The 27,424-nt window shown below is 40.7% G+C and overlaps 1 protein-coding gene across 2 annotated transcripts in view; it reads left to right on the top strand.

The window, feature by feature from the left end:
- Positions 1–27,424, top strand: part of Wdr7 (WD repeat domain 7) — a 259,944-nt gene that overhangs the window by 206,737 nt on the left and 25,783 nt on the right. For both annotated transcript variants that reach the window (XM_034517777.1, XM_034517776.1), the window contains 3 exons: positions 57–206; positions 713–795; positions 8,233–8,332. In XM_034517777.1, the coding sequence (XP_034373668.1) occupies positions 57–206; positions 713–795; positions 8,233–8,332 (333 nt within the window). The remainder of the gene's footprint in view (positions 1–56; positions 207–712; positions 796–8,232; positions 8,333–27,424) is intronic.

Raw genomic sequence — 27,424 nt, 5'->3', positions numbered from 1 at the left:
AAATGTAAGCCTGTGCAGAGCAGCAATGGCTCTACAGCGTGGCAATTCTTTTGTAGGTGCACAGACACACGGCCCTTGCAGCAAATACCCAGTCACAGCAGAGTATACACACCACCACCCTGGCAAGAGCTAAAGGCGAAATCCTCAGAGTCATTGAAATTCTCATTGAAAAGATGCCTACGGATGTTGTGGATCTTCTTGTGGAGGTGAGAATGGCCTGGGTCCAGTATCCTGTCCACGCAGTAAATACATGAGGTTACAAATAGAAGGGAGGGAGGGATGGAGGGATGGAGGGACAGGGAATATGTCACATAACTAAGAGTAATTGACTCCCGTGCCTTAATTCTGTTTCCTCAAAACTAAAGTCGGTCGCTGTAGCTGTTGTCCATCCACATGGAGTTGATATGTGTGCGAATACTTTCAAGGCAACAGTCATGGGAAACAAAGTCACGTCCACCATGTGCTTGGGGAGCCACCCTACTCTGCGCGTAAGCAGTCAGCTCTAAAGGAAATGACTGCCTGTTGCTGCAGACAAGACCAAGGATACACTGTAATATCCATAGGCTTAAAATAGTTTTTATTCTATTTAAAGTAAATATGTGATCAAACTATATGGATTTACACAGGAAAAAATGAGGTCTAATGGAATCATTTACATTTTAGAAAATGAAGCATTTGAAATTAACTTTCAGTCTGTGTCCTTTTGTCAAAGGTTATGGACATCATCATGTACTGCCTTGAAGGATCATTAGTTAAAAAGAAGGGTCTTCAGGAATGTTTTCCAGCTATCTGCAGGTAAAGAAGTCTTCAGCAGCATGCTCCCCGGGTCCCTATGCTCTGCGTACATCCATGACCCTGACTAAGTTACCCTGGAAAGGGAGAGTTGTGCTGGACGCCTAGCAGATTTGTCTTTGCTGAACACTACATGTACATCTTTCCCCTTCTGACTTGGCAAAAAGCAATTGTACATTGTTTATTGATTTAGTAGTATTTTATTGAACACCACCTGTGTATTCTCTGGGGAAGGAATGGTAGATTAGGTATCTCTGTGCTCCAGGATCACAGTAGCTAATGGGGAAGAGATTACATCGGTTCACTGGGCTATGGAGCATGCCTGGTAGACTACCTACCAGAGACTGAGCTGGGCAATAAATATAATGCTCAATTCAGTGTGTGGAATCAGAATTTGTAAGTACAGTGTAGAGGATAATAGTTTTCTGTTACAAATGTCTTCACAAAAATGGCTGCCAGGTAGAGAGGGATTCGTCCTCTGAGAGAACTCCAGTGATAGCTGTAAGAGCAGAGGTGGGTCTTATAGGACCGTGTCGCAGAGAGCTGAGAGGTGAGCTTTGTGAAATGAGAGAGTGAGCCAGGCCAGTGTGTTTGGAGCCACACAAGTGGACCGTGAGTTTGGCCATGCTGTGTAGTGGGTTTCTAGAATGGAGGCTTCACACAGATGTATAGGGCCAAGACAGGGTTTGAGTCCCCACAGAACAGTTTCACCTTTATTCAATATGCAATGGAGAGTTCGAAAAGTTTAAGGAAAATATTAAATGTATAATCATAGATAAGACACAGAATTTCACTGTAAATTCAGTACTTGCATGCTTTAGCAAAATCAAAAACTATTTTAGAAGAGTTAAAAGTTTATGTTTTCAGAAGTGATTTAGCCTTTCTTAAACTATGTTATTATGTAGACAGACTGATTGATTTTCCTTTTCAAGTAAAAAGCCGACTCAGCTCATTTCACCTTAAATGGGCACTTAAACTCTAGTAAGGGATTGCACACTGTCTGCTGCAGAGCACGTCGTGAGCTCCTTCTCAAGTGACTCCTCCAAAAGCCTGGTCAGTGAGAACAGGGACGGATCATAGAAGAGCTGCTACCGTAGCCGCCAGTAAACCTATTAACTTAGTAACTATTTTATATGAGTATTTGGTACTCATACCCTCACCAGTAGGAATCCTTCTCATTATTTTATTCCTATTCCCCATACCTAGAGATCTCCCCAGGAGGTTGGCTTGCACTATTAAAAGTCTCCATGTTAAAATAAACCAAAATAGGACTTGGGATATTATCAAGTAAATTAATTGATGCATATATAACTCTAGACCTCTTATCTATATTCCATTGTACAACAAGAAAAACAGTTAATTTGAGGGCTGTTTAAAATAATGTGAAGAATGCAAGTGTAACCTGTGAATAGTGGCCCACACCTGTAATCCAAGCACTGAGAGGTAGAGAGATAAAAATGAGGACTTCAGCCCATCCTTGGCTGCTGAATGGGTTCTGAGCCAGCCTGGGCTACATGAGACCATCTCTCAAAAAATGTATGTATGTATGTATGTATGTATGTATGAATCAAAACAGTAAAACAAGAACCAAAATTTGTTTTATTTGAATTGGCAGATTTTTCAGAAAAACTAAAATAATTTGTAGTTAATATAAGTTTATACTTGTAGCCGAGCGTGTTGGCATGTCCCTTTAATCCCAGCCTTTGGGAGGCAAAGGTAGGTGAATCTCTGAGTTCAGAGCCAGCCTGGTCTACAGAGTAAGTTTCACGACAGCCAGGGCTACACAGAAAAACCCTCTCTTGGGGAAGAGGGGGGGTGGATTATACTTGTAAAGAATAAGTCTTTAAATATATATAAATTGGAACTATTTGAGCATTCACTTCTCCTATTTATTAGGATAACATTAGTCACCACTTATTGCCATACCTACTCACCTTGTTAGTTACCATGACTAGATTGATGATGATGACGACAACAATGAAGATGATGTCTTGTAACAAGGCTAACATGTATTTGCCATGGAAAGAGTTCACCAAGTGCCTAATTCTCTGCTAAGTACTTTACTAATATTAACTCATTTCTGTTTCTTACAGCTATAGTAAGTATTCCCATCTTGCAGATGCAAACCTGATAAATAGATAATTTAAGTAACTTGCCATGGTTACACTATTAGTAAGTATAGAACCAGACAATGAGGTTCCCATTTCTCTACCACAACATGTGTCAACAACACTGAGCCGTGCTTAGATGTTTTCTTGTCAAATAGTTGCTTGTGCAAAGCCTCACAAGCATCTCCGGTCCTTTCTTTACCACCCTAGCCAGAGTATGCTATAGTGGGTTCCTCTCTCCACAAGGAGCATAATCTACTCATTAGCCATTCAGCAGGAAGTGTTTATTAACTACTTAAGTGTGTAAGACTCTGACTGGGAATAGTGACTCCCAGTAGAATTCTGCAGCATCAGCATCACAGACTACATCTTCTCTCTTATAATTAAGCACTTCTAGAAAATGGGTACTCATGTATATCCAAAACCCTACACCTCAGCCCCAGTGAGCAGTGCCTTCACTATGGCCATTTTCCATGCTTCTGAAGTTCACAAACATGTGTACAGCTTGGATGGCTAGAATCCTAGGATCAGGTATGAAAATGGTCTATGAGGACAAAGTGTCACCCTTCATTGCACCTGGGGCATCTCTGTGACTGCTGGCCTGCATGAATCTTTCAGGGTTGAGGACTCTACAGTGCATGGCTTTCAGAAGAGCTCCATTCAGCTTAGAGGCATGAGCAGGCTTGTTATTTGTCCCTTCTTGTGGTGAGAGTGACCCATCCTTGCTTCACTGCACAAATCCTGTCACCGTTTTCTGCAGACTCAGTACCTGTTGGGAGTGATCACTGAAAACACATGACTGTCACAGTCCTAGTCACTGCAGAGGAACCATGGCAGACAGTATCTGTTGGTGACATTTTAAGGGGGTGTGTGTCCTTACATTATTAATAAAGCATGCACATACTTATCCTGCAGAGTATAAACATGTGGATCCATCTCAAAAATTACGTGCAAATTAGAACAGAAGTGCAAGGCCATCTATTTTCCTTCCTGTTGGCAAGATAATGTAAGAAATTTGATGGCACCAAGTGTGGGTGACATTTGGTGAGTGTTTTAGGAACTTGGCATTGCCTATCTAAACCTTAAGTGTGATAACATTTGATCCTACCTTAATGAATCTGCCAACAAAAAGATTCACCCAGGTTTACAAAGATCCATGACATAATATAGCCCTAGTCCACTGGAGAAAAGATTTAATAGTGGAAGGCACACTCTGAATGCAGTGAGGAAGGTCACTTGGGAGCATGCACCTTGATGGAGGAGGATATCCCCTACAGCACTGATAGAGGAGGATATCCTTGAGCACAGAGAGAGACAGTGCCCTGTAGAACAGTATATATGATGCGGTTGTGATAAAGGTGCAGAACACTCAGGGAAGAATCTATAAATAATTACCAGAGATTACTCTTAAGTTGGTGGGTATGAAGAGAAAGATCTACTTCATTTTTTAAATTACAATTGTAATTTGTATTTATAGAGTATGATAATTCATGTTTATAATATATAATGATCAACTTAAGGTAGCTTACATTTTCATCTCCTGAAACATTTTTAAACTTTTGATTAATGCACAGTAATAATAAATATCTGTTCAGTAAAATGTGACATTTAAATTTTGTTCTTTTCAAATCAGGACATGTTTCTGTCTTTCTGTCATTGCTTCATGTTTGGAGCCTTTGAGGCATCCTATTCTTATTATTCATAAAGTATATAATGGTTTACTGTGAACTGCAGTCACTTCACTGTACCACTATGTTGTACAACACTAGAACTATTTCTAGATACCTGCAGTTCGGTAGCTATTATGCAAGTCCCCCCAGTCGCTGGCGGTATAGGAGTCGGAAAAGTGAGCTGAGCAGTAACCATGCACTTAGTCATTGCTCTGCTTTGGACTGTGGATGTATGTGATAGATCCAGCTCTTTTTAAGTTTTGGCCCCCTTGACTTCACTGCTGTTATGGACTGTAACCTGGAATTGTGGACTGCAGTGAACCCTTCTCCTCCAAGGTGGTTTTTGTTGAGTTACTTGTTCACAGCAACACAAATGAAACTAGCACCCTGGGAATAGTAACAAAAGGTTCTTGCCAGGTTAGTGATTGCCACCTCAATGTCTTATTACCATCCCAGTGACCTGAACACTGGGATACCAAATCTGAGATACCAAATCTAAAGAAATCTGAGATTTTTCATTGGGGGAAGATGAGAACAATATTAAAACTGTACTGGACTTCTGCCTCAACCCTTTAATGCCATCAGAGGTTGGAACAAAGGTTACTTACTTCACCATCCTGAGAACTGACAGTGCTCACATGCAGAACTCTTCCAAGAAGTAAGTAGTCTAGGGGTATGGGGGACCCCAGAGGCCTCAACAGTGCTTGGCTTCCTGCAGCAACACCAAAGTACACAGACTGATGCACACATACACACACACACACATACACACACACACACACATGTATATATAATATTTATTATTATTATTATTATTATTATTATTATTATTTATTACAAGAACCAGGAAAGAAATTTTAATACAAAACCCTTAAGCCAAAACCAGGGCATGAGACTGTCACTGTCCAGAAATCTTTAAAGTATTTTTCAGAAATGTTAGTCAACTAGTAAGTTACAAAGAATGAAAAATGCTAGAACTGTAATAGATGGTCCTTTCAGGCAGACCAAAGATTTTTATACCAAGAGTAGATTTAATCTTTTTTTATCCCATAAATAATGGTGTTTGTAGACGGAGGAGGCGGAAAGAGGAGCACAAAGAGGAGGTGACGCTACAAAAACCTTTAAAGACACTGTCAGTAGAAATGTGTTGTTTTGTTTTGAAAAATGTTATTTTGAAGGTGATATTTTTTCAGTAGGATTTTAATAGTATAAACTATTAAATTTTTGCAATAATGGCACTGCAAATTTTATTTCTCTATAGTTATTAACTACAAAGAATAAATGTTAAAAGACGTGTGAAATATTAAGTTTTGTGTTTCGTATTACTGTAACAGGATGTAAATTACATGAGTATATATGTGCGTTGATGGATGCCAACAGTAACACAGATATAGATATGAGCACGCCTAATACTCAGACTGATACTGTCTTAAATACATTTGCAAGTAGTGTCTGCCTTCCATGTTACTAAAAATGAAACCCTGGCCTCCCATAAATCACAAGTTGATTATGGATGAGGCTTGGATAAGACAAAACATCTCAGAATCTATAACTTTTTAATAAGTAGCAGACAAAAATTTTAAAGCATAGTAGTTTTCTAGTTTTTTAATATATGTCTGGCTGTCATATGACTGCCAAGGTAAAATGGCTGTCAGGATGCCACTGCTGCTAACATTCAAGTTTGTGTCCCTTGGCTTCTCTTCCTAGAATTACAGAATTGTCCTGTATCTTACTTCAAGAATTCATTGGAATATTCTTCCTGTTTTATCTCCCTTGAAAAAGAGAAAAAAAGTGCCTTAGGGTTTCTGTTGTTGTGATAAAACACTGACCAAAGGCAACCTGGGGAGGGAAGGGTTTACTTCAGCTTACAGCTTACATCACCACCAAGAGGCACTGCATACTGGCTTGGTCTCCATGGCTTACTTAGCTTGCTTTCTTATACAACCCAGGACCACCTGCGTGGGAGTGTTACCACCAGCAGTGGGCCTGGTTTCATCTCCATGGCTTACTTGGCCTGCTTTCCTGTACAATTTCAGGCCACCTGCATATGGGTGTTACTGCCTACAGTGGGCCAGGCCCTCTTGTATCAGTCATTAGTCCAGAAAATACCTCAAAGGGCAATCCAACGGAGGAAATTTCTCAACTGGGATTCTCTTTTCCAAGTTGGCTCTAGTTTGTATGTATAAAGTTGGCAAAAACTAACCAGCACTAGAAAGTTTATTGCATTTTACTGTATATTAAAAGGGCCTTCATTTGCTCAGCCTCTGTTCCTGTATAGCTCAGGATCACCTGCTGAAGGGTAGTCCCACTCACAATGGCCTAGGCCCTCCGTGTGAAGCAAGCGCTCCTCAGGCCTGCTTACAGGCAAATTTGATGGAGCCCTTGCCTTGGCTGAGAGTCCTTTGTGTAAAATAACTCTAGTTGATATAAACCCAAACACACACACACAGACACACACACACACACACACACACACACACACACACACACACACACCTTACAGAACAAAGGAAAGCACAGCTTTCCTTTATAATGTGATTTTGGAAAGATGTCTTCAAATACCATATTTAGTGTATCCCCCTTCACTTGGATAGCTCATAGAGACCATGTGAAAGTATATTTAAAAAGTCGTTGTCAACATAAAAGTCATGCCTGATTTACCTGATGTCTTAGTACTGTTCTCGCCTATAGATCCAAGATGTATGGACTTGAAATGATTATGTCAAAGCCTAGACTAGAAATTCAAGCACTTAATCTACTCCCAGAACCGAATCTAAAAAGTGGTGATAATAAGCCAACCTCTTACAACCTCTTACTGCCTGTCACCTCTTATGTAGCCAAATTAGTAAATTTAATAAATGTGGAAGACCTTGGGCATTTTCACGATATTTTTTCCTGATGAGTAGCTTTCTAATGTCATTAGAATTTAGGAGACATACTATTTATGTAGCCTTTTATTATTGTTCTGTGAGAATGTATATTTCACTAGTTAAGTAATAAGAGAACATAACTGAATATGGGAGCCTCTCAAAATCCTATTTTCTGATCAAATAGAAGTGTCAGCGTAAGTTGTCAGAGAACTGCATTTTCACGTTTATCTTTTTTGTCTTTGAACCTTTGTACCTCAAACTTTCAAGTGTATTTATTATTATAAAGTTGTTTCCTATCGAAAATAATTTTTAAAAACACGGTCTTACTCTGTTGGTAGTCCTTGCTGTCCTGGAACTTACAGTGTGGTCCACAGTGGCCCCAAATCACCTCAGTGCTCTTGCCTCTGCCTCCCATGTGCTGGATTTGTAGATGTCACCCAGCCACTAGGCTTACTGACAGTTCATTAGCAGACCTAAGATATTTCACGTCAATTCTGTTTCAGATGGTTTTTCAAAAGAATTCAGTACTGAAGGGAAACACTTTTTTTAATCCACAAGTTGGTTACAGATGTATTTATTTAGAAATAATTGAGATATAAAGGGATTAAAGCTTTTTATCTATATGTATATACAGACATGTGTACATATATTTTATGTGTGTGTGTGGTGCGTATGCATGTGTGCATGTATGCATATTGGCTTTAATCTTTGAGAATATTGGTTTTATCTTAAATATGCAGGCAATCTCACCTGACTTTTATTTTTGTTGTTGTTGTGAAATGATCAATTCAGGTTCTACATGGTCAGCTATTATGAGCGGAGTCACAGAATTGCAGTTGGAGCACGCCATGGCTCAGTAGCCCTGTATGACATCCGGACTGGAAAATGTCAGGTAAATAAATCATCATGACTTCCTCTGCGTGAAGCTATTGAAGGGAGTGAGAGACTAGCCTTTCACCAGGTGATGGACCGGGCTGCTGGAACATTATGGATAATGTGTAAGAGATCGATAGTTTAATGAAGGGCTCAAAGAATATAGAGCCCCGCCGTCTCTATTTCCTAAGATGAGGCTTCCATGGTTCACAGTGGAGCAGAGAGAGAAGGCATGATTGATCTTACAGTATGTCTCTTCTTTGTTCAGTGTTGTCTGGTTTTCCTACTTCTGACATGTTTCCTGAAGAAAGTTCGATGCTACCCATGAGGAAGTGGTGACAGAGCAAAAATGATGAGAAGAATGGGACAGTTAACAATGATGAGACAGTAATCTAGTCGGAGTTTATACAACAAATACAGTAGCATTTAATACAACTATGTAGAACTGGTGCTCTGTTCACAATAATAGTGTGTCACTTTTTAGACTTTATATTACATTTTACGATTTTATGACATTTTATTGCTCATGAATTTTTTTGGCTTTGATCTTATCTGATTTTCAAAATATACCCAATGGATAGATGGGGTAAGTATATCCCCATTTGAGATAGAAAAGGAATTGAAACTCAGTATTTTAAATCACTATTTTCTAGAGTCACACCATTCGCTGGCAGCAAAGCCAGGGTTAAATTCCACCAAAGACCTAGAAAGTCGTGATGCTCATTGACCATAAAGTGCCAAGTCGAACGTTTCCTGTAACGTTCAGTACTGCTGCGCTCTTACAGTGTGGAGAAGAGACACAAGAAACCCGTAAGGGTGTCGAAGGCTTCAGATTATTTCTTCAGTGTAATAAACTGCTAATCTAATGCCCTCGTCAAAGCTTCCTTGATAATCTGTCATGAAATAGTTGTAAGGCCTCATAATAAGGACTAGGGGTAAAAGATTCAGGTTTCAGACATTTTTAAAGGATGCTGTTTGAGTATTAAGTGCATTTCTCTGAGGATGCTTCTGAGTGTGCACTGCACATAGAGTGTGCAGCACTGGGATACTTGTTTACTTTCTAATTGGTGTGTTTCCTTCTCCAGCTCACTCTGGTCTGTATCACTTGCCTCTTGGCTCTTATTGAAATCAGTGAACACATTCCAAAGCTTGCTTTTTGTTCTTTAAATAATTTTTTTGAAAAGGATAACTTCAAACAGCATTTCTGAAATACCCCATTTTAAACCTTTCCTTGTTTTGTGTGGGGGCGGGACACAGCATATGTGTGAAAGTCAGAGGAAACCTTGAGGGAGTCATTCTGTTTCTACCATGTGGACTCTGAGGATCAAGCTTAGGATGTCAGACTTAGCCATAAGGGCCTTTATCCCCCACCCCACTCCTACACACACACACACACACACACACACACACACACACAATCTGAGCCATGCACCAGGCCCCAGAATATCTTCTAAGAACCCTCTTATTTGTTTGTTTGCATATTTATTTATTTGATACCAGGTCTCACAGTGTATCCCTAGTCTACAACTCACTATTTAGTCCAGGCTGGCCTCAAATGCACCGAGATCCAGTTGCCTCTGACTCCTGAGTAATGGGATTGAAGGCATATGTTACCATGCCAGGTTTCTATTTATTTTGAATATACCTAAATATACTTTACATATCAGTGAGATGCCATGTCATATTCTGATGCATGTATATATTATATAATATTTAAATCAGGTCAAATATTTCTGTGTCTTCAAAAGTTGGTCATTTCTTTATGATGAGAACATTCAAAATCTAGTAGCACTTTAAAGTGTATGTTACATTGTTCTGTAGTCAACACAACTGTGCAGAGCACAGCAGAGCATCTCACGTCTTTATAACTTAGTACTGACCAACCTCTTCTATCCTGACATCCCAGGTCCCTGATAACCACAAGCAGTTTTGAAACAGTTTCTTCATTCTTTGGAGTATGTTACTACATAGCAAATTTGAAGAAACACAAACATTTACAGGGTTAAAAGAAGAGGAGGAAAGGAGGCAGAGATCTTGTAAGCTTCTTCAAACCTGAGAGTTTGTGCATTATGACAGTTCTGAGCAGTCCCTGTAAGAGAGATCACCAGGGACAGCTTAAGCCGAAGCTCATGACTTACTGATCTGTTTAAAACTGCCTCAAAAAATACCTGTAGTGCCTTCTTTCCAACAGCTTCCCTTCTTGTTGGCCTTTTCCTGTTGGTGGCATAATGTGGTGATCCCATAATCACCCGGACACATGTGTTAACCTTTTCTTTGCAGTAGACCGGGGGACCTGGGGCCCTCTCTCATAACAACATAAGCTCTACCCTCCATTGTTCTTTGAGGCCGAGTTCTCGTTCTGGTCATCACACATACGGTCCCACTCCTGAGCTTCACTTCATTTAGTAGCACCATCCCTTTCTCCATGGTCTATCCTGGTCTAACTACACTGAGCCAGTGACAGAGCTCGATCTCTTTAAAACTATTCTATTAGAACTGATTGCAGTCCGTCAAGTCCTGTGCTCCTCTCCCATGCAGTTGCTCCTCCCCCACCCGCTTCTGTACGTGCCTTTGTCACTCCCAGCCATCCTTGCTAGTGTTTTTGTTTGCTAGAGAAGGTAGTATAGTGAGGGTATATTCTGAAACCACACTGCCTGGACTTAGTGTTAGAAAGACTAGAATATATTCATGTATAAGTAATAAACGTGAGCCATGATTATTATCTAACTGAACAGTGGTTTGAATAGGACAAAAATCAGTCAGCTCCTCCCACCCCGCTGCCGTCGTACCAGCTAGAGCGGGTGTGACTTTGTCCTCATGACTTTCCTGATTATCTTTATCCTTACACTATTTCAGTTGACCCTTTAAGTATATGAAACATAGTACCAACCAAATAATTAGCAAAATTCAAGCTACCCAGTCTACTGACCTGTCTGTCCCTGCTCATCCCTGTTTTGTAGTCTGTCCTCTTTTTCTGTAACGTTCTACAATCTTACTGATAATTTTTGTTTGGCAGTTTTTAAAATCTAATATACTATTAACTGTATACTATATACTATTAACTAAAAACTAATGTACTATTAGAATATTTCTGAGTAAAGTTATTTAAAAAGTCATAATGGACCCTGTTCAAACAGTTTTTGGTTTGTGGCAAAATTGAATGGAGGATGCAGGTGTCGTGTATGCGCGACTTGCATGGATGAGCTCCCTCCCACTTAGCCATCTCTTCCGCTGGAGTGGTACACTGGTGTTGAAGGAAGGCCAGAGTCTTCCTGCAGATGCTGGAACACGTTGGTAGTAGATGCAGACGGCAGTGCATGCACTCTCACTACCATGAACACAGATGTGAAAGCTGGATGCAACATGAATCTCACAGATGGCCAGATGACTGGGGCTTTGATTCCATCTTCATAATAGAGAAAGAAGTGGGAGGCTAAACAGGAGGGATTGATTGGTAAGGAGGAGAGGATGAGCCTGGAGATCGGCCAACAGTCAGGAGCAGTATTCCTCTGACTCCGATGCAGTGCTGATGCTCCCTGTCTCCTGTGACACAGGATAGGTCTCCCTTGGGTTGTGAGGCTATAAACTTTGAACACATGTATTCTCTGAAGGCTCAGATGTTTGGGTAGATGAGGAAACATCTAGGAAAACCCTTCTCTGAAATTGCTACATCTCCCTTTCTTTTTAATCTACATCCCCAAGAAGCATGTGTGTGGGGAGGGGGACATCTTTTCTAAGCCCCAATAATTATAACTGATAAAGCTATACTTGACTTTTTCACACAGCCAACAGTTTGCATTGGGGTCCTTTTCTGTTGTTCTGTATTGACGAATTTGAACAAATGCACCACTGAATATTTTTACCACTATTCTGACATACAAAGGAGTCTCACTGCCCTAAAAACCATCATCCGTGCAACATGTCAGGCATAGTTTCGTGCTTCTAGTAACCATTCCTGGATTACATTGCTACATCATGAGATTTGTGTGTTTGGTTACCAGACGATCCGAAACTGTCTCCCCACACATGTATATGAGCACTAACTTCCTGAGCCTTTCTGTAAGAGGCCTGGCAGAAATGAGGATTTTCTACAGAGACACTTATGTCTCTCAAACTGGCAGTCAGACTGTGGGAACGAACAGTGGACCCCACAGAAATGGGAATTTCTCCAGGAATCTCATGCCTGGAGAAGGAAAGTGTGTCAGCCAGAAGGGAACTTCTCTTCTGCAAAGAGATTCTCCTGCAGGTATTTCTCACAGGGTGAGGCTGACCCCAGATGATGATGGGTCAGTGTGGGTGGGTGGGGCCACGCCTTGACCAGGACGACTTAGATGTGCTTGTCGTGGCCCTCTACTCCAAGGGATCTGAAGGGTTCTCTGGGTCACTTTGTACCTCTTCCCAATGTGCCCACATTGAACAAACCTCTGTTCTCGGATTTCCACTATTAATTTGGTTCTTTATTAGCATATTAAGAACTGGTAGCTGAACCTGACTTGGGGCACAGGTTGTGAGCCAATCCCACATTTCTATGACTTACAGACTTTAAAGCACATAAATTCTCATTAATCATGAAACTTCACCTTTGGCCTGAGTTTCTTTTCATTTGTTTGGTATGTTGAGAGCTAGGGAAACGCAGGAAGGCCAGAAGACATTTTAGAGTTGGCCCTTACCTTCCACCGTGTATTGAAGCAGTCTCTCCCATTGTTCCTGCTGCTGTGCCACACACTGGGTCACGCTGGCCATGAGATCCTGCTTTCTCCTCTCTCCACCTCCCATATTGCTGAAGGAGTGTTGAGACTACAGAGATGTCCCCCCTCACCTGGCTTTTCTATGTGAGTTCTGGACTCAAGCTCAGTGTCATCAGCTTGTGTGGTAAACCTTTTATCCACAGAGTCATCTCCCTGGTTCCACAATTGGACTGTTTTGCTTCCTGTGTTTTGTTGTCTCAGATAATAGACTATTTATTCATCAATGTATAATTTATCATTTGTTCTGTTTGTTTTTTAAAATTAAAATAGCACATCACTGTGCTAGACAGGATATTACATGCAAGAGATCACAAAATAAATGAGTATGTTCATCAAGGAACAACTGGTGGCTGAGACAAGCAGACCCCTCTAGCAAAAGCACTGTGATCAGCCTTTCAAGAAGGGGCGCCCACAGAGAGTGCAGGATCACTAACCTGAATTAATGCAGAAATCTTGGGAGAGCTGCTCTAGAAAGGGTGCCATAGAGGGAAGAGGTCTGAATGGAAAGACCTGAACAGTGAGGGCTCAGGAAAAGGAGGAGAGTGACAGCGAGATTATTCCAGGCACAAGGTACGATATGTACAAAGAAGTTTAGCATGGACAACAAAGACCTGCTTATCAGAAAACTTACCTGTGCTGCCCTGCCCACATGGAAGTGGTCCATGTCACAGCAGTGCTGAGGGTGTTACATGTGTGGCAAGAGTTACACAAGGAGAGACACATCTGTGACATATTAGATGCCTAATCAGCTCAGCTTTGTTAGTAAGTTTTGTAATGATAAGTTCCAAGAAGATAACTGACTACTAACATTTTTGATATATATTATATTGATATATATTATTATATATAATATAAATAAAATATTATTTATAAGAAAGGGGGACTCAGTGAGCTTGCTGAATGTTTTCAGTGTGGGATTTAAAGTATTTTATGAAGATAAGTCCCTGTGACTTTTCTGAAATACATTTAATTATGGCAAGCACTCTGAAGTATAATAGATATCAAAAGGAAGCTACTATTCAAGTCTGAACAGGCATGCTGGCTGGAACACCTACAGGGATGGAAGTTCAGAATACCCTGTTGTCTGTGAGCATAACCAGGTTTGACTTGTTAGGAGGAGCGATGGGCCTTAAGGGACAGTAAGTTGGTGTTTCTGTAATGGACAGTGGACAGTCTAGGTGTTTGCTCCTTGCTCTCTCAGCATGTGCTTCCTATGACATCCTGGACCAGCAGTCAGAACTGGAGCAGTCAGAAGACGGATGCTGGGAGGACACTGGCTCCTTGACACCCTGGAGGAGTTAGTTACCCAGTAGGCTTCCTGCTTTAACAGGGCAATACTATTTAGAGAAGAACCTCAAGGAAAACAGACAGATTACCCCAAACAGTAGTGTAATTTAGATTGTGTTTGTCTGAAGCTTTCAGTATCTTAAAATAACATTTCTAAGTGACTGTGCAGAGCAATTCTTTTTCTTACCCCATTTGTCAGACCAGCATCAGACCTGGAATGTTAGATGTCCCAATAACTTTGCACCAATAGGAAAATTCAAATCCTTAGCAATACCTTGCTCTTAACAAACCCAGTAGCTGGAAAAATTATTTCAACATATTTACAAAGGTATTGAGTAAACTTAAAAAATGTTTCCTTTCTGAGTTTGTGTCTAGAGGCAGAGTCTGACAGTATGGCCAGGCTGGCCTAGAACTCACTGTGTGGATGAGGATGGCCTTGAACTTACAGAAGTCCTCCTGCCTCCGCTTTCCAAGGACTGTGTTTACAAGGCACCTGGCTTAAAACTTCTTTCAGTTCTGAGAATCCTCATCATTTCATTCACATCTCTCAGCACTCGGGCTCTCATTGCTGTGTTCTTCCTCCCCTTCCACATATGAGAAACAAACATAAGGATGGTTCAGAAGATAGGAGCATGTGCGGTTCTTTTGGAGGACCTGGGTTTGATTCCCAGCACCCATGTGGTGATTCACTACCATTGCAATTCCAGTTGCCAGAGATCCAGTGCCCTTGTCTGCCCTCCATAGACACTGGGCATATATGGTACCATATAAATATATGCAAACAAACATTCATACACACAAAAATAATAAATATTTTTAAATTAGATGTATGTGTGAATTCGTGTGTGTGTGTGTGTATGTGTGTGTGTATATATAAAATATTTTCTTTATATAAGTTATCATGAAATAACTGAAGAGCCATAGTGCAGCTTTCCCTCATGGTTTAGGATCCTCAGATTCTGGAACCATTATATGTGAAATGGTATTTAGCAGACACATACATCTCATATCCTTAAGTCATCTCTGATTTACTCATATTACCTTATAGAGGAGTGTGAACACTGCGTAAACAGTTGGGAGACTGTTTTGTCAAAGGAATGATATAAAAGTCTCCCAGCATACAGAATACAGATGTGGTGTTTTGGCTTTAGAATATTTTTATCCCACAACTGGTTGAGCCCTTGGGTGTGGACCCTGCAGATACAGAGGCCAGCTGCTCATTGAGTGTACTAAGAGGTCACTGCCATATGTCTATTCCTGTTATATAAGGATATTAAAGCAAGGGCTAGCTCAGCACTTGTTCCATAAGCGTTACTCTCCAGTCTTTGGTGCACGATAGGAATATAATGTATAATATGTAGAAGCTGTTAGGAACTTGGGGTTTTGTCAGGATTTGTAGCTCCTAATAGAGCTCTGGTATATGGGGAGACAGGGCCCACAGGTGTTTAACACCCTGGGTCTAGCAGCTAGCCCAGAGATTGCTTCTGCTCAAACATAGCAACTGATTCATATTTTAAACATTTCCTTTTAATTTACTACCATATAGAATAATTTTATTTCTCATGTCTTTTAATATGTGACCAAGGAATTTCTTTCTATATTGGCCCACTGATTTGAGTTCTAAGATGATTTTCTAGATAAGTCAGATTAGTTTCTTATTCTTAAAGTGACCTGAAATCAAAAGCATTTTACAAGTTGGTAAGATAACTCAGTGGGTATAGCACCCGCCACTTAGCCCCATGGCCTGAGTTCAGTCTCCAGGACCCATAAGGCAGAAAGAGAGAGCTGACCCCTACGAGTTGTCCTCTGACATGCTTACAGTGACATGCCACGTCTATATACAAAATATATAAATGAAAATGTGATTTTAAGCCAGGCAGTGGTGGTGCACGCCTTTAATTCCAGCACTTTGGAGGCAGAGGCAGGCGGATTTCTGAGTTCGAGGCCAGCCTGGTCTACAGAGTGAGTTCTAGGACAGCCAAGGCTATACAGAGAAACCCTGTCTCAAAAAACAACAACAAAAATATGTGATTTTAAAAACACAAAGCAGCCTCAGTAGAATCCTAGATATTCATACTGTGCCTGGACTTTTGTAGTCATTTCATTTAAGCATAAATTTATGTTTTTAAAATGTGTCCTTTAAATATCTCCTTTCTCAAGCTGTTGTGTGATTTCTTTGTGTAATACAACTATATAACTTCCAGAGGCATCACAACTAGCATTAACTTTAGCTCTAAGGCAGTTGCTATTTGGAGAAAAGAGGCCTAGTGAACGGACTTGACAGACTGAGCCCTGGCGACTGGCATGCTGCTGCATAGGGGGTCAGCTTGGCTGCTGGGAGTGGTGACTGGAGACCCTCGGCCACTGAGAAAGTTAGAGAAGCAATGCTGTCCCTCTGCCATCAGTTATGTGATGGCTAGAAGGGTTGACTGGTATCACATCATGCAGAAGGGACAAGAGCAGGAAGAATCCCCTGAAGGACATACTGTTGGAGCTGGTCTATGAGAGGGTGTTCCTGTGGGCTACATGAGGAGGAACACTTTGTAGAGAGAGGACGAAATGCCAGCAGAAGCCTGGAGGTTTTAGCTTGTGCTGCACTGCAGAAGGTGTCAGCATTCTGGAATGGGGAGGAAGGCTGAGAAGGAGGGCAGAGTCATGGTGTGCCTTTCCTGACAGGAATCTTCTCAAGATCAACAGTATACATGTGCGTGTGTGCGCTCATGGGCATGGGCGTGTGCGTGGGCATGTGCGTGTGTGTGTCTGTGTGTGTGTGTGTGTGACTAAATATAAGCCAGTCAGTCTGTATAATGTTACTTGTATGTCTATGTTTTCACAGATGACCATTTGGTATTAGGTAGCCAACTGGCGTGTTCTTCCTTAGGGAATCCTGTTTCACTCCCAGCATTCCTTAGTGGCCTGTGGTTCCTCGTGTAGGGTTGAGGCCTTGTGGGCTTTTCCCAGTCTACTTTAGCATGTCAATTGGTGTCTTTCTTGCTCAGCTCATGTTTAGGCACTTGTTAAAACAAATATCTATCTATTGATATTTGTTAAAACAAATATTTATTGTTAAAAATAAATATCTATAGGAAATATGTTATGAGTAAGCAGACATTAACAATAAACCTACTAGAAGTCTCATTCCCCCTGGACACACAGAGAGAGTGTCCTGAGGGCAGAGTGCAGGGTATATCCCAGAGACTTGGCTCCTACCTATTCAGCCACCCACTCAGAGTCCTGGGCCAATGACTAGTGAGAAGGCACGGGCTTGCCCTATGAATCTTCCAGCTCCTCACTTTCCTACCCATCTGTGAAGCGACCACATATTGAAGCTTACTTCTGTTGTCCTGGGAGGTGACTGTCTGAATCTAGAATATTTACTATGCAGCATGAAGTATCCTAAGCATAGTCTACTCTCCAAAGGATGATAGACACAAGGAACAATCTATAGAATAGCCACCACACCTAACCAGGTATTTCTTTCTTACACATATCGAACACAGTCCCTTGTAGTGAGAGAACCATCTTCACGGCCTCTGTAGGTCCCTGGGTGAAAACCCAGCATATGGCACTGTTACTATGTTGCTGTAATTTATGTAAATGTCTTGTCAGAGATGAATTAAAACTTACAGCAGTAAATCTACAAGGACACAGCTATAACTCATATAGATATATTGCTTGTAGAGACATATATCACGCATCTGGAATTACTGCCTCTTCAGTACTCAGAGGTTAAAGAAGGTAGCAGCTTACATGCCATTATACATAGTCAGCAGTTTGTCATTCTTTGGGAGAGTGGTGAATGCAAAATACACCCTTGTCCTTCACCCCACTGTCTGTCTACTCCCTACTACATTTCAGCACCAAATGAGGAACCAGGAAATTCACTCTTAAGCCCATTCATTAACTTGCTACTTAATTTTCTGAGCCTTACATTGTTAGATCTAAGCCCCTGTTTAACACATCTGTCCTACTAACCCGGGCTGCGATTGAGCAAGAGTTATGTATGCAGTGTGTTCATTCAGCAAATACTGGGTGCCAACTGGATGTCAAGTGTAAAATTATCCTTTTAGAGAATTAAGTGATTTTATCCATCCAACCTTTGTAGTTTTTCAAAAGAAAAAAAAAATAAGGCCAGAATATTTAGGTGCTTTACAGAAATGTGTTGAATATTACAAAGGCCATCCAAGGGGAAATAACCATTACTTAGAACACTAAGCCAATGTCTCCTGTATGTAGTGGCGCACAGGTTCTCAGCACAGTGTGTCTGGCTGGGAGTTTACATCACTGTCCTTCTCTAGGCAGTGAGATGCAGCATTATCTTTTTCAAACTCGAACCGAAGCCCATGAAGCAGGAACCTAGGTATCTACATGTTTATGAGACACCTCTAGGTAGATCCAAGGCAAGCTACGGGTTAGAAACCCTAAGTTTACTGACTAAAATAATGGGGGAGAGGCCAATAGCATGAGAATTATTGTGTTAATATTTTAGTCCTCAAGGTCTGTGATATTAAGTTATTTCAGAAATTACCCCCAAAATGACTTGTATCCGAAATCATGTAGACTAAAATAGAGCTTAGGATGACAGTAATTTGAGGTGTGTTTGTATTATCCCTGAAAAGGTAATGTAGCAAAAGCACAGAAGAATTAGCCCAGTGCTTCCCTAGGAACAAAAATCACTCACAAAGGTAAGTAACATTTGAAATCATGGTCTGCACACCCTGATAGAGCTCACCACCCAGGCTGGAGGCTTTAGGCTTTACGCTTACGTTTGAGTGTATTCCCCTTCCATTTTACTGACGTCCTAACCAAAGCTCGAAGCCAAGAGCGCTAGGCACACTCCAAGCTTTATTTTCTTACCAGTCTCTCTGCTGACGCCTTTTCAGCTCTTCAGATTACAACTGAAGGGAACCTCTAGCAGATAAAATCACTAATAGAAAATGTACTGACAGAAGTCATCTCTATCTGGTTAACCCCTTGTAGTTTTCCCCTTAATTGAGAATTTTTGCAGAATACTGATAAAGTACTGAATTGAGAATTTTCTGGCCCCTGGTTGTCTCTCCCAGTTTGGCGGGATCTGATCTTTTTCTTGGCTACCACTGCACCAATGCTGTATACTGTTGAAATGATGAATTTCTATGCATGGGGGCAGACTCACTTTTTCTATAAAGAACCGGGAAAGGGTACTTTTGGCTTCAGTTATCTTTGACACACTGAAGCCAGTGAGACTGCCAGGACATAAGCCACTGAGCATTCCGTGTCTTACTGTCTGCTTGTTAATTTTCTAAAAGATGTCATGCACCATGATTTTGTAGGAGAATAACTGAAGACACTCCCCAGCCAACAGCCAAAGCTCTGCCCTGCCCGCACATACAACTCTCAGTCAAAAATGTACAGACACCCCTTCCCTACCAAGGGGTCATGACAGAGTAATTAGAGGGGACTTGTCTCTGCAAAGAGTCCTTTTCAGGACTGGGATGCTTATGAGAACTGGCGAAGGTTCAGGCGTGTTCCCTGGCCATTCCATTACAAAGCTGGGGACTGTTAGACATTTCTGAGCCCTACCCTTGCACTCAAGCCACTATAATATGAAAGGGCACCCTGTGATGTCCTCACCTAGGCTGCTATTGTGGGCAGGCGTTCAGTCATCATTTCAGCAGCAGTAGTGATGCCACCAGAGAACTAGAGAGTGTGAGTCTAAAACAAGGAGCTCAGAAAGGGGCATCAGAGCTTCCTGGAGAAGTGGCATCCAGGTCTCCACTGCATTAAGTTACACAGTGATACTAAGCATTATGGAAGCATCAAGTAAAAGGAACACATTCAAAAGCCTTGAGGTCAAGAAGAGGTTAAAGAAGCTGATTGGAGAGAAGGGGTGTAAGTTGCCTGTCTAGAAGATGGGCCAGAGCCAGGGACAAGGGGCCTTGCAAGTGAAGATGAAGGATGTTTATATCATTCCTAAATGCATTGAGGACCATTGAATTTTGAGCAAATATGATGAGTTAAACTACCTCTTGTAAAAGATCGTTTCTGCTGCTGTGAGGGGAGCATAGCATGAAGAACGAAGTGGAAGTAGAAAGAACAGTCAGGCTATTCTAGAAGTACTCTAGTCCAGAGAAGGTAAGGGTCTAGGTTTGTAAGTAAAGACTAGGGAGAAGTGACCCAGCTTAAGATAAATTCTAGGGGTAAAATTGCTAAGCTTGCAACCCAGCATATATGTTAAAAGACCATATGTATATTAAGAGAGAGACCTTGAGAACATTCTCAGTTTGGGGTATGAGCAGTCAGATGGGAAACACGATGCTGGGCGAGCAGGTCTATGGCATAGTAGCAGGAAGTCGGTAGTTCTAACTTTGGTTAGCCCTGAGAGACCTACTAAACAGTTGTGAGCAGAGACATATATGTAGCTGCTTACATGACTCCAGAACACAGAGACATGTCTAGGCCAGATGTCAAAATGAAGACCTCATAGCATGTTCACGTACTTAGAACGTGGCGGCATGCACAGAAGTGCCATCTCTTCGTGAGACTCTTCAGCATCTAAGGTGGTAGGAGAAGATGTGTGAGACTGGCTGATTGGCGACAGGGAGGAAATCAGAAGAGTCGTAGACTTCACTGACGTCAAGGCTCTGAAAGGAATTAGAGCAGCTCTAACAGAAGATGGCCATTTGGATCGTCACAGAAGCAATCAACCCGGGCAGCAAAGGAGCCAGTGGGGAGTCAGGCTGTATAAACCACCCTTTGAGGGAGCTTGGCTAGAAAAACTCAAGGGAAAAAAAAACCACACCCTGGCTTTTTATGAAGTAACCTGGGGTGTGGCAGTGTTTTTTGGAGATGTGTGTTCGTTTGTTTGTTTTTGTTTTTGTTTTTGTTTTGTGACATTTGTGACAAGATCTCATGTAGGACAGGACAAACTCCCTGTGATGTCCTTAAACTGCCACCCTGCCTTCACCTCCTGAATGCTGGGATTACAGGCAAGCATCCTCATGAACAGTCTGGTCTTGGCAATGGAACACAGGACACCACACTTGCTTGGCAAGCACTGTGCAAACCGAGCTACATCCTCAACCAAGATTATCTTTTAAAGGCACTGTCAGGTATTGTCTACTGCTAGTGACTGGCTGACATACTGTTTACCAAGGTAATTCGTGAGGAGTAGGCATGGGTTTAACAGACTTGAAAGGTGTTTTGACTTTGCCTTGAGCATGGTACTCCAGCGTGTTGTCAGTATGCTGATGCATGCTGACACTGTTACTGTAAACCACTGTGACAATCATCGAATGCCAGCTGACCTGAAGAGTCATAGACTTTAAGGTCTAATGAGAGTAATAAGGAAGCCATTGAGACAGTAAGACACAGAGCAGCACCCCAAGATTGGAACAAAATCCCATACCTAATTTTAAGGAGTCATTAAAGCCATATGTTAATTTGGTGATTCTCTTCTCCAGAGCCCTTGCTTCTGGTATTCATAAAAGGAATTGTAAGCAACTCTATTTGTATATAATTAAGGTGCATAGATTCTGTTGCCAATGATGCTGTACTGTTTATTTGCTCCAAGCACATGCTGGTCTATTAGCCAATTGCTCTTGTGCTTAATTTTTCATTTACGTTTTCTTCCTTTCTTATCCCCACTTGCCATGTGTGCATGCACGTACATGCGTGCGCATTCATGCGTGCACATGTGTGTGTGTGTAAGCAAGATAGTGTTCTTTCCATCAAAGGAGCATAAGTAACCTCACAGACTCGAATGTTTTGCATAGGATCCCACATCTCAGTGCAGGAAGAGCTCTCTCCAGCTCCCCACCATTTCCATAAAGCAGACGCTGAGCTGTTTTCAGCAGTCTTTGTCTGGCTTTGGCATTGATTTTAAATCACCTGGATCGATCAAGTGGTTATGGAACTTTAAAAAATCCTACCAAACACAATTAGAATCACAGGCTTTTTAATCTGCTAACATAATATCTATAGGAATGAATTGTCAATTATTCTTCATTTGGAGTACGTAAAGAAGCCGTGCCACTATGATGCCAGTGCCTGGGCTGTCTGGGTGCTCTGTGCAAACTGTTCCTGGCTTCAGAAACAAGCATCTGAAATCCATGTGCATCTTGGAGTGTGTCACTGCAGAGCACCTTCTCAGCCAATGAGAGAGCAGCATGCAGATCTAACCACTGTCTGGACATACAAGTCTCTGTAACAGCACCGCAGCAGGACTGAGGCAAGCTGATTGCAGTTAGAGTTGACACAGAGGTGAAAAGTCTAAAATTGAATAGTTAACACAAGATCATGAACAATAGGGGGGTGTACGGGGACAGCAAGTGACCCACAGGAGTCGCTTCATAAACACTTGGTATCAGATTCCCATTGTTAGACAAATCCAAGTCTGTACTGTTGTGGATAATGAGGTAGCTCCTGTATTTCCCTGAATATCTCTTACATTATACATGTTGCTATTACATAGTACATAAGTAAATATTTAAAAGCTTCAGACTACTTTTAGAGGTCAACTTCTGGTTTTTAACAAGCAGTGTTTTTTTCTGTAGTTTGATATCATACTGCAGTTTTGTTGTCATAGCAACTAGATCACATAATATAACTTTTCAAAAATGGAAACCTGCCTTAAACTTTATTGCATCAGCCTACCAGTTGTAGATGAAGAACTTAGAATAGATGATTTATATGGACTCTGATCATGACCTGTAGTCTAAAATTTGCTCTATACACATCAGATTTCAATAATTGAGCCAGAGTGGGAACTTCATCAGTCTCCCAGACACTAAAATGTAATAAGCACCAACAAGCAAATTATTATTATTTTTTCAATTCATGTTCTTTCTAGTTGCAAAACATTTCCCTAGAGAACCACACGTTTGGAGTATTTTCATGGTAACATTTCACTAAAAAGCATAGTTATTTTTCTAACTACTTGATAATAACAGTCAGCAAATAGAGACGGCAGGGGGCAGGGGGTGGAGCTTGCAGGAAGACAATGAATTTTCTTGCTTCTGGCCTGAGCAAATAGATACCAGGCTTTTGAAACCCTGTACGAGGTTAGAGCTTTGCCGGCAGACCCACTCGCATGGCAGTCCACACAGGGCAGCTTTCTTTGTTTAAAATGCTTTGGATTTTGGCACAATAGGCTTGTGCTGCACATAGCTCTGTAACATTTTTGGAGGAATATTTAAAGTTACTCAGGGCTTGACCTAGGGCACATTTTAATGCTTCATGGCATCATTTTATTTATATAAAAAAATTTAATTTGAATAACAGACATAAATCTTAAAATATTTTCCAGTTTCTTTTTCTTCGTGTACATTTTCTTCGTGTTTTCAGGAAGCCGGCTCTGCATAGTAACTTAGAAATAACTCCTAATGATTAACAGAGTGATGGATGTGACAAATCACCTTTTTCTTGAGAAATAATAAATCAACATATCCCTGCCCATAAATTTTTACTGAAAAGTGTGAAATATTAGCACCATATATTTAACTGGATGTCAGATACAAACACTGTTGTCAGACCGTTGTTCTCAGAACCAGCGGACCACACTACAATGGAACTTTGCTTTATTTCCTTTAGGAATAATGTGATTCAAATATAATTTTCAGTTTCTAAAATGTCCTGTTTTTTACTTATGTGTCCTTCTTGTGGTAATCAAGGTGCTGTCTGAATATTCCCAATAGTAGACCCCAAAGTCAAGATAGAACGATCTCCAAAGAGAATTATTTACTGGCAAAAATTTAAGTTGAACTTTTAATTTTAGGATGAGCCATTACAGAGTCTCAGGGGCATGTTTGCCATGTTTATGTTTGCCTAATTCTGGTTCTATTAGTACAGCTTCTTTTCTTTTTTTTTTTTTTCCTCCCTGACCTTGTGGTGATGTCATTTTTGTAGGCAGACTGTATATATTAAAATCTGTTCGGATTTTTGGGAAGCTTGGTGAGACTGAATTAAGAGGCTAGTGGATGGTTAGTTACCCACCACTGGCTTTATTTTCATTTGGGATTGTTTTCCTCAAGTCGCCATGGTGTATTGTGGGAAGTGGAGCAGGGCAGTGGCCTTCCCCTGGCTCTATTGATTTGCCCTTCAGCTGTGTGCAGCGCAGAGAACCTCAGGCCTTGTTGTTGATTATCTACACAGTGTCTCTGGGAGCTGTATTGACCCATTGCCGCTGACTGCCTGTAGCTCTTGATTTTTCACACCGTCTCCATGACACTCATAATAAAACATACCATCTTATTGCTTCTCAGCTCCGGGAGTCAATGCAGTCAGCCTTCACACACCACAATGTTTCAGGAGAACATTTATTATATGTGGGATAAAGTGGAGCAATTTTAGGGCTCTGTGTTGTGTACTTTTAGTAGCTGCCTCTATAGCAAGAGTCCATACAGAGTTTACATTAAAAAGCCAATGCTAGCTTCATAACTGTTTTTAACAAGAACTTTTGAATAATAAATACAAAATTAATTGTAAGACAATAGGCTCATTAAGCAAGTATATCTTGCACTAAGAGATTAATTTAGATACTCTGCACTTCCAAGTACATACAAGGATTGTTCTATGATTTATTACTGCTTACATGCTTATTACAATGGGTGGTGTGATTATGGGGAATTATACATGTTTTAAGGTTATCCTGCCTGATGTCCTAGATACTTCCGTGTTTTGAGTAAAATCTTTCTTAGCTATCTTGAATGATTTACTTTCTATTTAAGAGATAAGTGGCTTTCTTTAAACACAGATCTTTTTGTCAATATTAGTGGTTTTTATTTCGTACTAATATCAGAATATTTTAGATGTTGTTACTACCTACATGTTTTCCAATCCAGAATTACCATCAACAATTTCTTTGTGCCACATATGTTGAATACAATTATAAACAGACCTGAGAGACCTGGAAAGGCAGGCTTTATTTTTCTAGTTGAGAGAGAATAACATGCGGATGTTTCCAAGACATATTGTAATGCACTGTAACTGCTTTTATTATATACAAGGTAATGTAGCATGAGAGGGGGGGTGGAGAGAGAGAGAGAGACAGAGAGAGAGAGAGACTATTCTAATCTTAGGCTAGATGGAGTAAAAGCAAGAGAATTACAGGTGAGATTGTTAATATCATGATTGCTCTTTGCTGAAGTTAATTTGGACATTACTATTAGAGCAGATGAAAAATAATTTAACAAACCTAATTTTAATTAAGTCAGTCTTTGAGAACTATAATGGAGCTCATATCTGTCTGTTACACACAGTCACCTTTGTGAAGTGTCTATAATTTTCACCAGTAAAAGACAAGAGGGAAAGGATCCTGGCCTTTCGGCTTCATATTATCAATTCACAAATAGTTTTTCACAGTTTGAAATAATTATTTCCTTTTGGGTGGGCTTATAGATTTAGCATTTAAATCCTCCTGGTTTTGTTTAGGGTCGGTTTTAGGTTTGAGAGATACATAGTTTTCTAAATTACTGCTTTTAGAAATATCAGTCCATTTTAAACTAAGAACTTTCAAGAGGAAGCTTTCAGTGAGTGCTGTTTTAGGGACTGTCATGGTGTAGGGCAGCCTCATGTGTGGCTTCTTCAGCTCTGCCTAGGAACCAGACATGCCCACTTAAAGCAGGTGGGTCATGAGTTTAATGCTAGCCTGGACTACATAGAGAGTTCAGGGCCAGTCTGAGCTATATGAGGAAGACCTTGTTTCAGAACACCAAGTAGACAAACAAACCAAACAAAACCTAAGACAGAAATAAACCAGAGTGAAAGCATTATTATCCCTTTTCCAAAATTAGCATCTTTCTTTCATTCCTTTAAATTAAAAAATTAAGTGTCTCCAGTGTTTTTTATTATAATTGTTAAGGTTCTTTTCAAATATTTTATTAGTGTATATTCATTGAGTGAGCTACTGACACACAGTTTCACCAATAATGTGGTGATGGTAAGTACCACTAAGCCTCTTGCTTCGAGCAGAGACGTTCAATTCTAGGTTCCATGACCTCTGGCAAAAATGACAGGATACATTTCACCCACTGTCGTGAAAACATTGCCCAGAAGTGGCCAGCTTTCACCTGTATGGACCCAGCACTCACAGCTGGGCTGTGTCTGACTGAGCATCAGTTCACAGCAACCACACTTACAGTCATTCTGAGTTTGTCATGCAGATGGATTTGGGTAGTGCAAGGCTCTCCTTCCACTTAAGCCTAAGTACGCCCCTTTGTCTTGGACATTAAGAACCACTTTCAAGTGTACAGGAGACTTCCTCTAACAGAGCCTTCAGCATCAGGTATTGCAAAGGTTAAGCCTTATCATCTGCACCAAAATAAAAAAAAAGTGAGGTTTCATCAAAAACTTCCATCCTCACAACCTTTCAACCACAATTTGATGATTATTATTGATTATTTCACAGCCTTTCACTCATGCTCTGCCACTGTGGCCAGCCCTGATATACAGATAGGGCTGTGGTCCAGCTGAAATAAGACTCCATCTTGATAATGGACTGAGATGAGATGCTGTTATTTGATAAAGATAATTGATGTTTCACAGTGAATTGAAAAGCAGCTCTGAGCACACCGTAGCTGGAGCCGTGTTCTTCCCACAAATATGGCAGGTATTTATAAAAACAGAACAAAAGAATGGAACTTAAATATTTGTGAATGGCTTATTAGAGACTTTCAGTAGTAGAATTTTTCTCCATTTCCTATTTGTTCATTTTTAATGCACACACAAAAAGAAAGAAATAGACAGGGACCTATCACATTATTTTAAAATTTAGTTCCAGATTAATTTGTTCAAATCTTAGATGGCATGGATGTTACTGATCAGATCTCTGGAGCACTTAACACCTAAATCTCATGTTTAGGTGATAATGGGTCCCTGTCGTGTACAACCTGGGAAGCAGGAGACACAGTTAAATTTTATGCTACCAGTAATTTTTGGAATGTTTTTGCAAACTGTATGAAAACACAGTCTAAATTATTGATCATGAACTCATGTCTCCTGGAAAATGCAGTTCAAATAATCTGTGAATGCAGATAGGGTTTCTCCTCATTCATTATTAACAAATGTTTCTGCAAACACCACAGACCACACTGTGTGTG

The sequence above is a fragment of the Arvicanthis niloticus genome, chromosome 14 (assembly GCF_011762505.2).
Source record: "Arvicanthis niloticus isolate mArvNil1 chromosome 14, mArvNil1.pat.X, whole genome shotgun sequence".
Taxonomy (NCBI): Eukaryota; Metazoa; Chordata; class Mammalia; order Rodentia; family Muridae; genus Arvicanthis; species Arvicanthis niloticus.
This window is presented reverse-complemented; position numbering and strand designations above follow the sequence as displayed.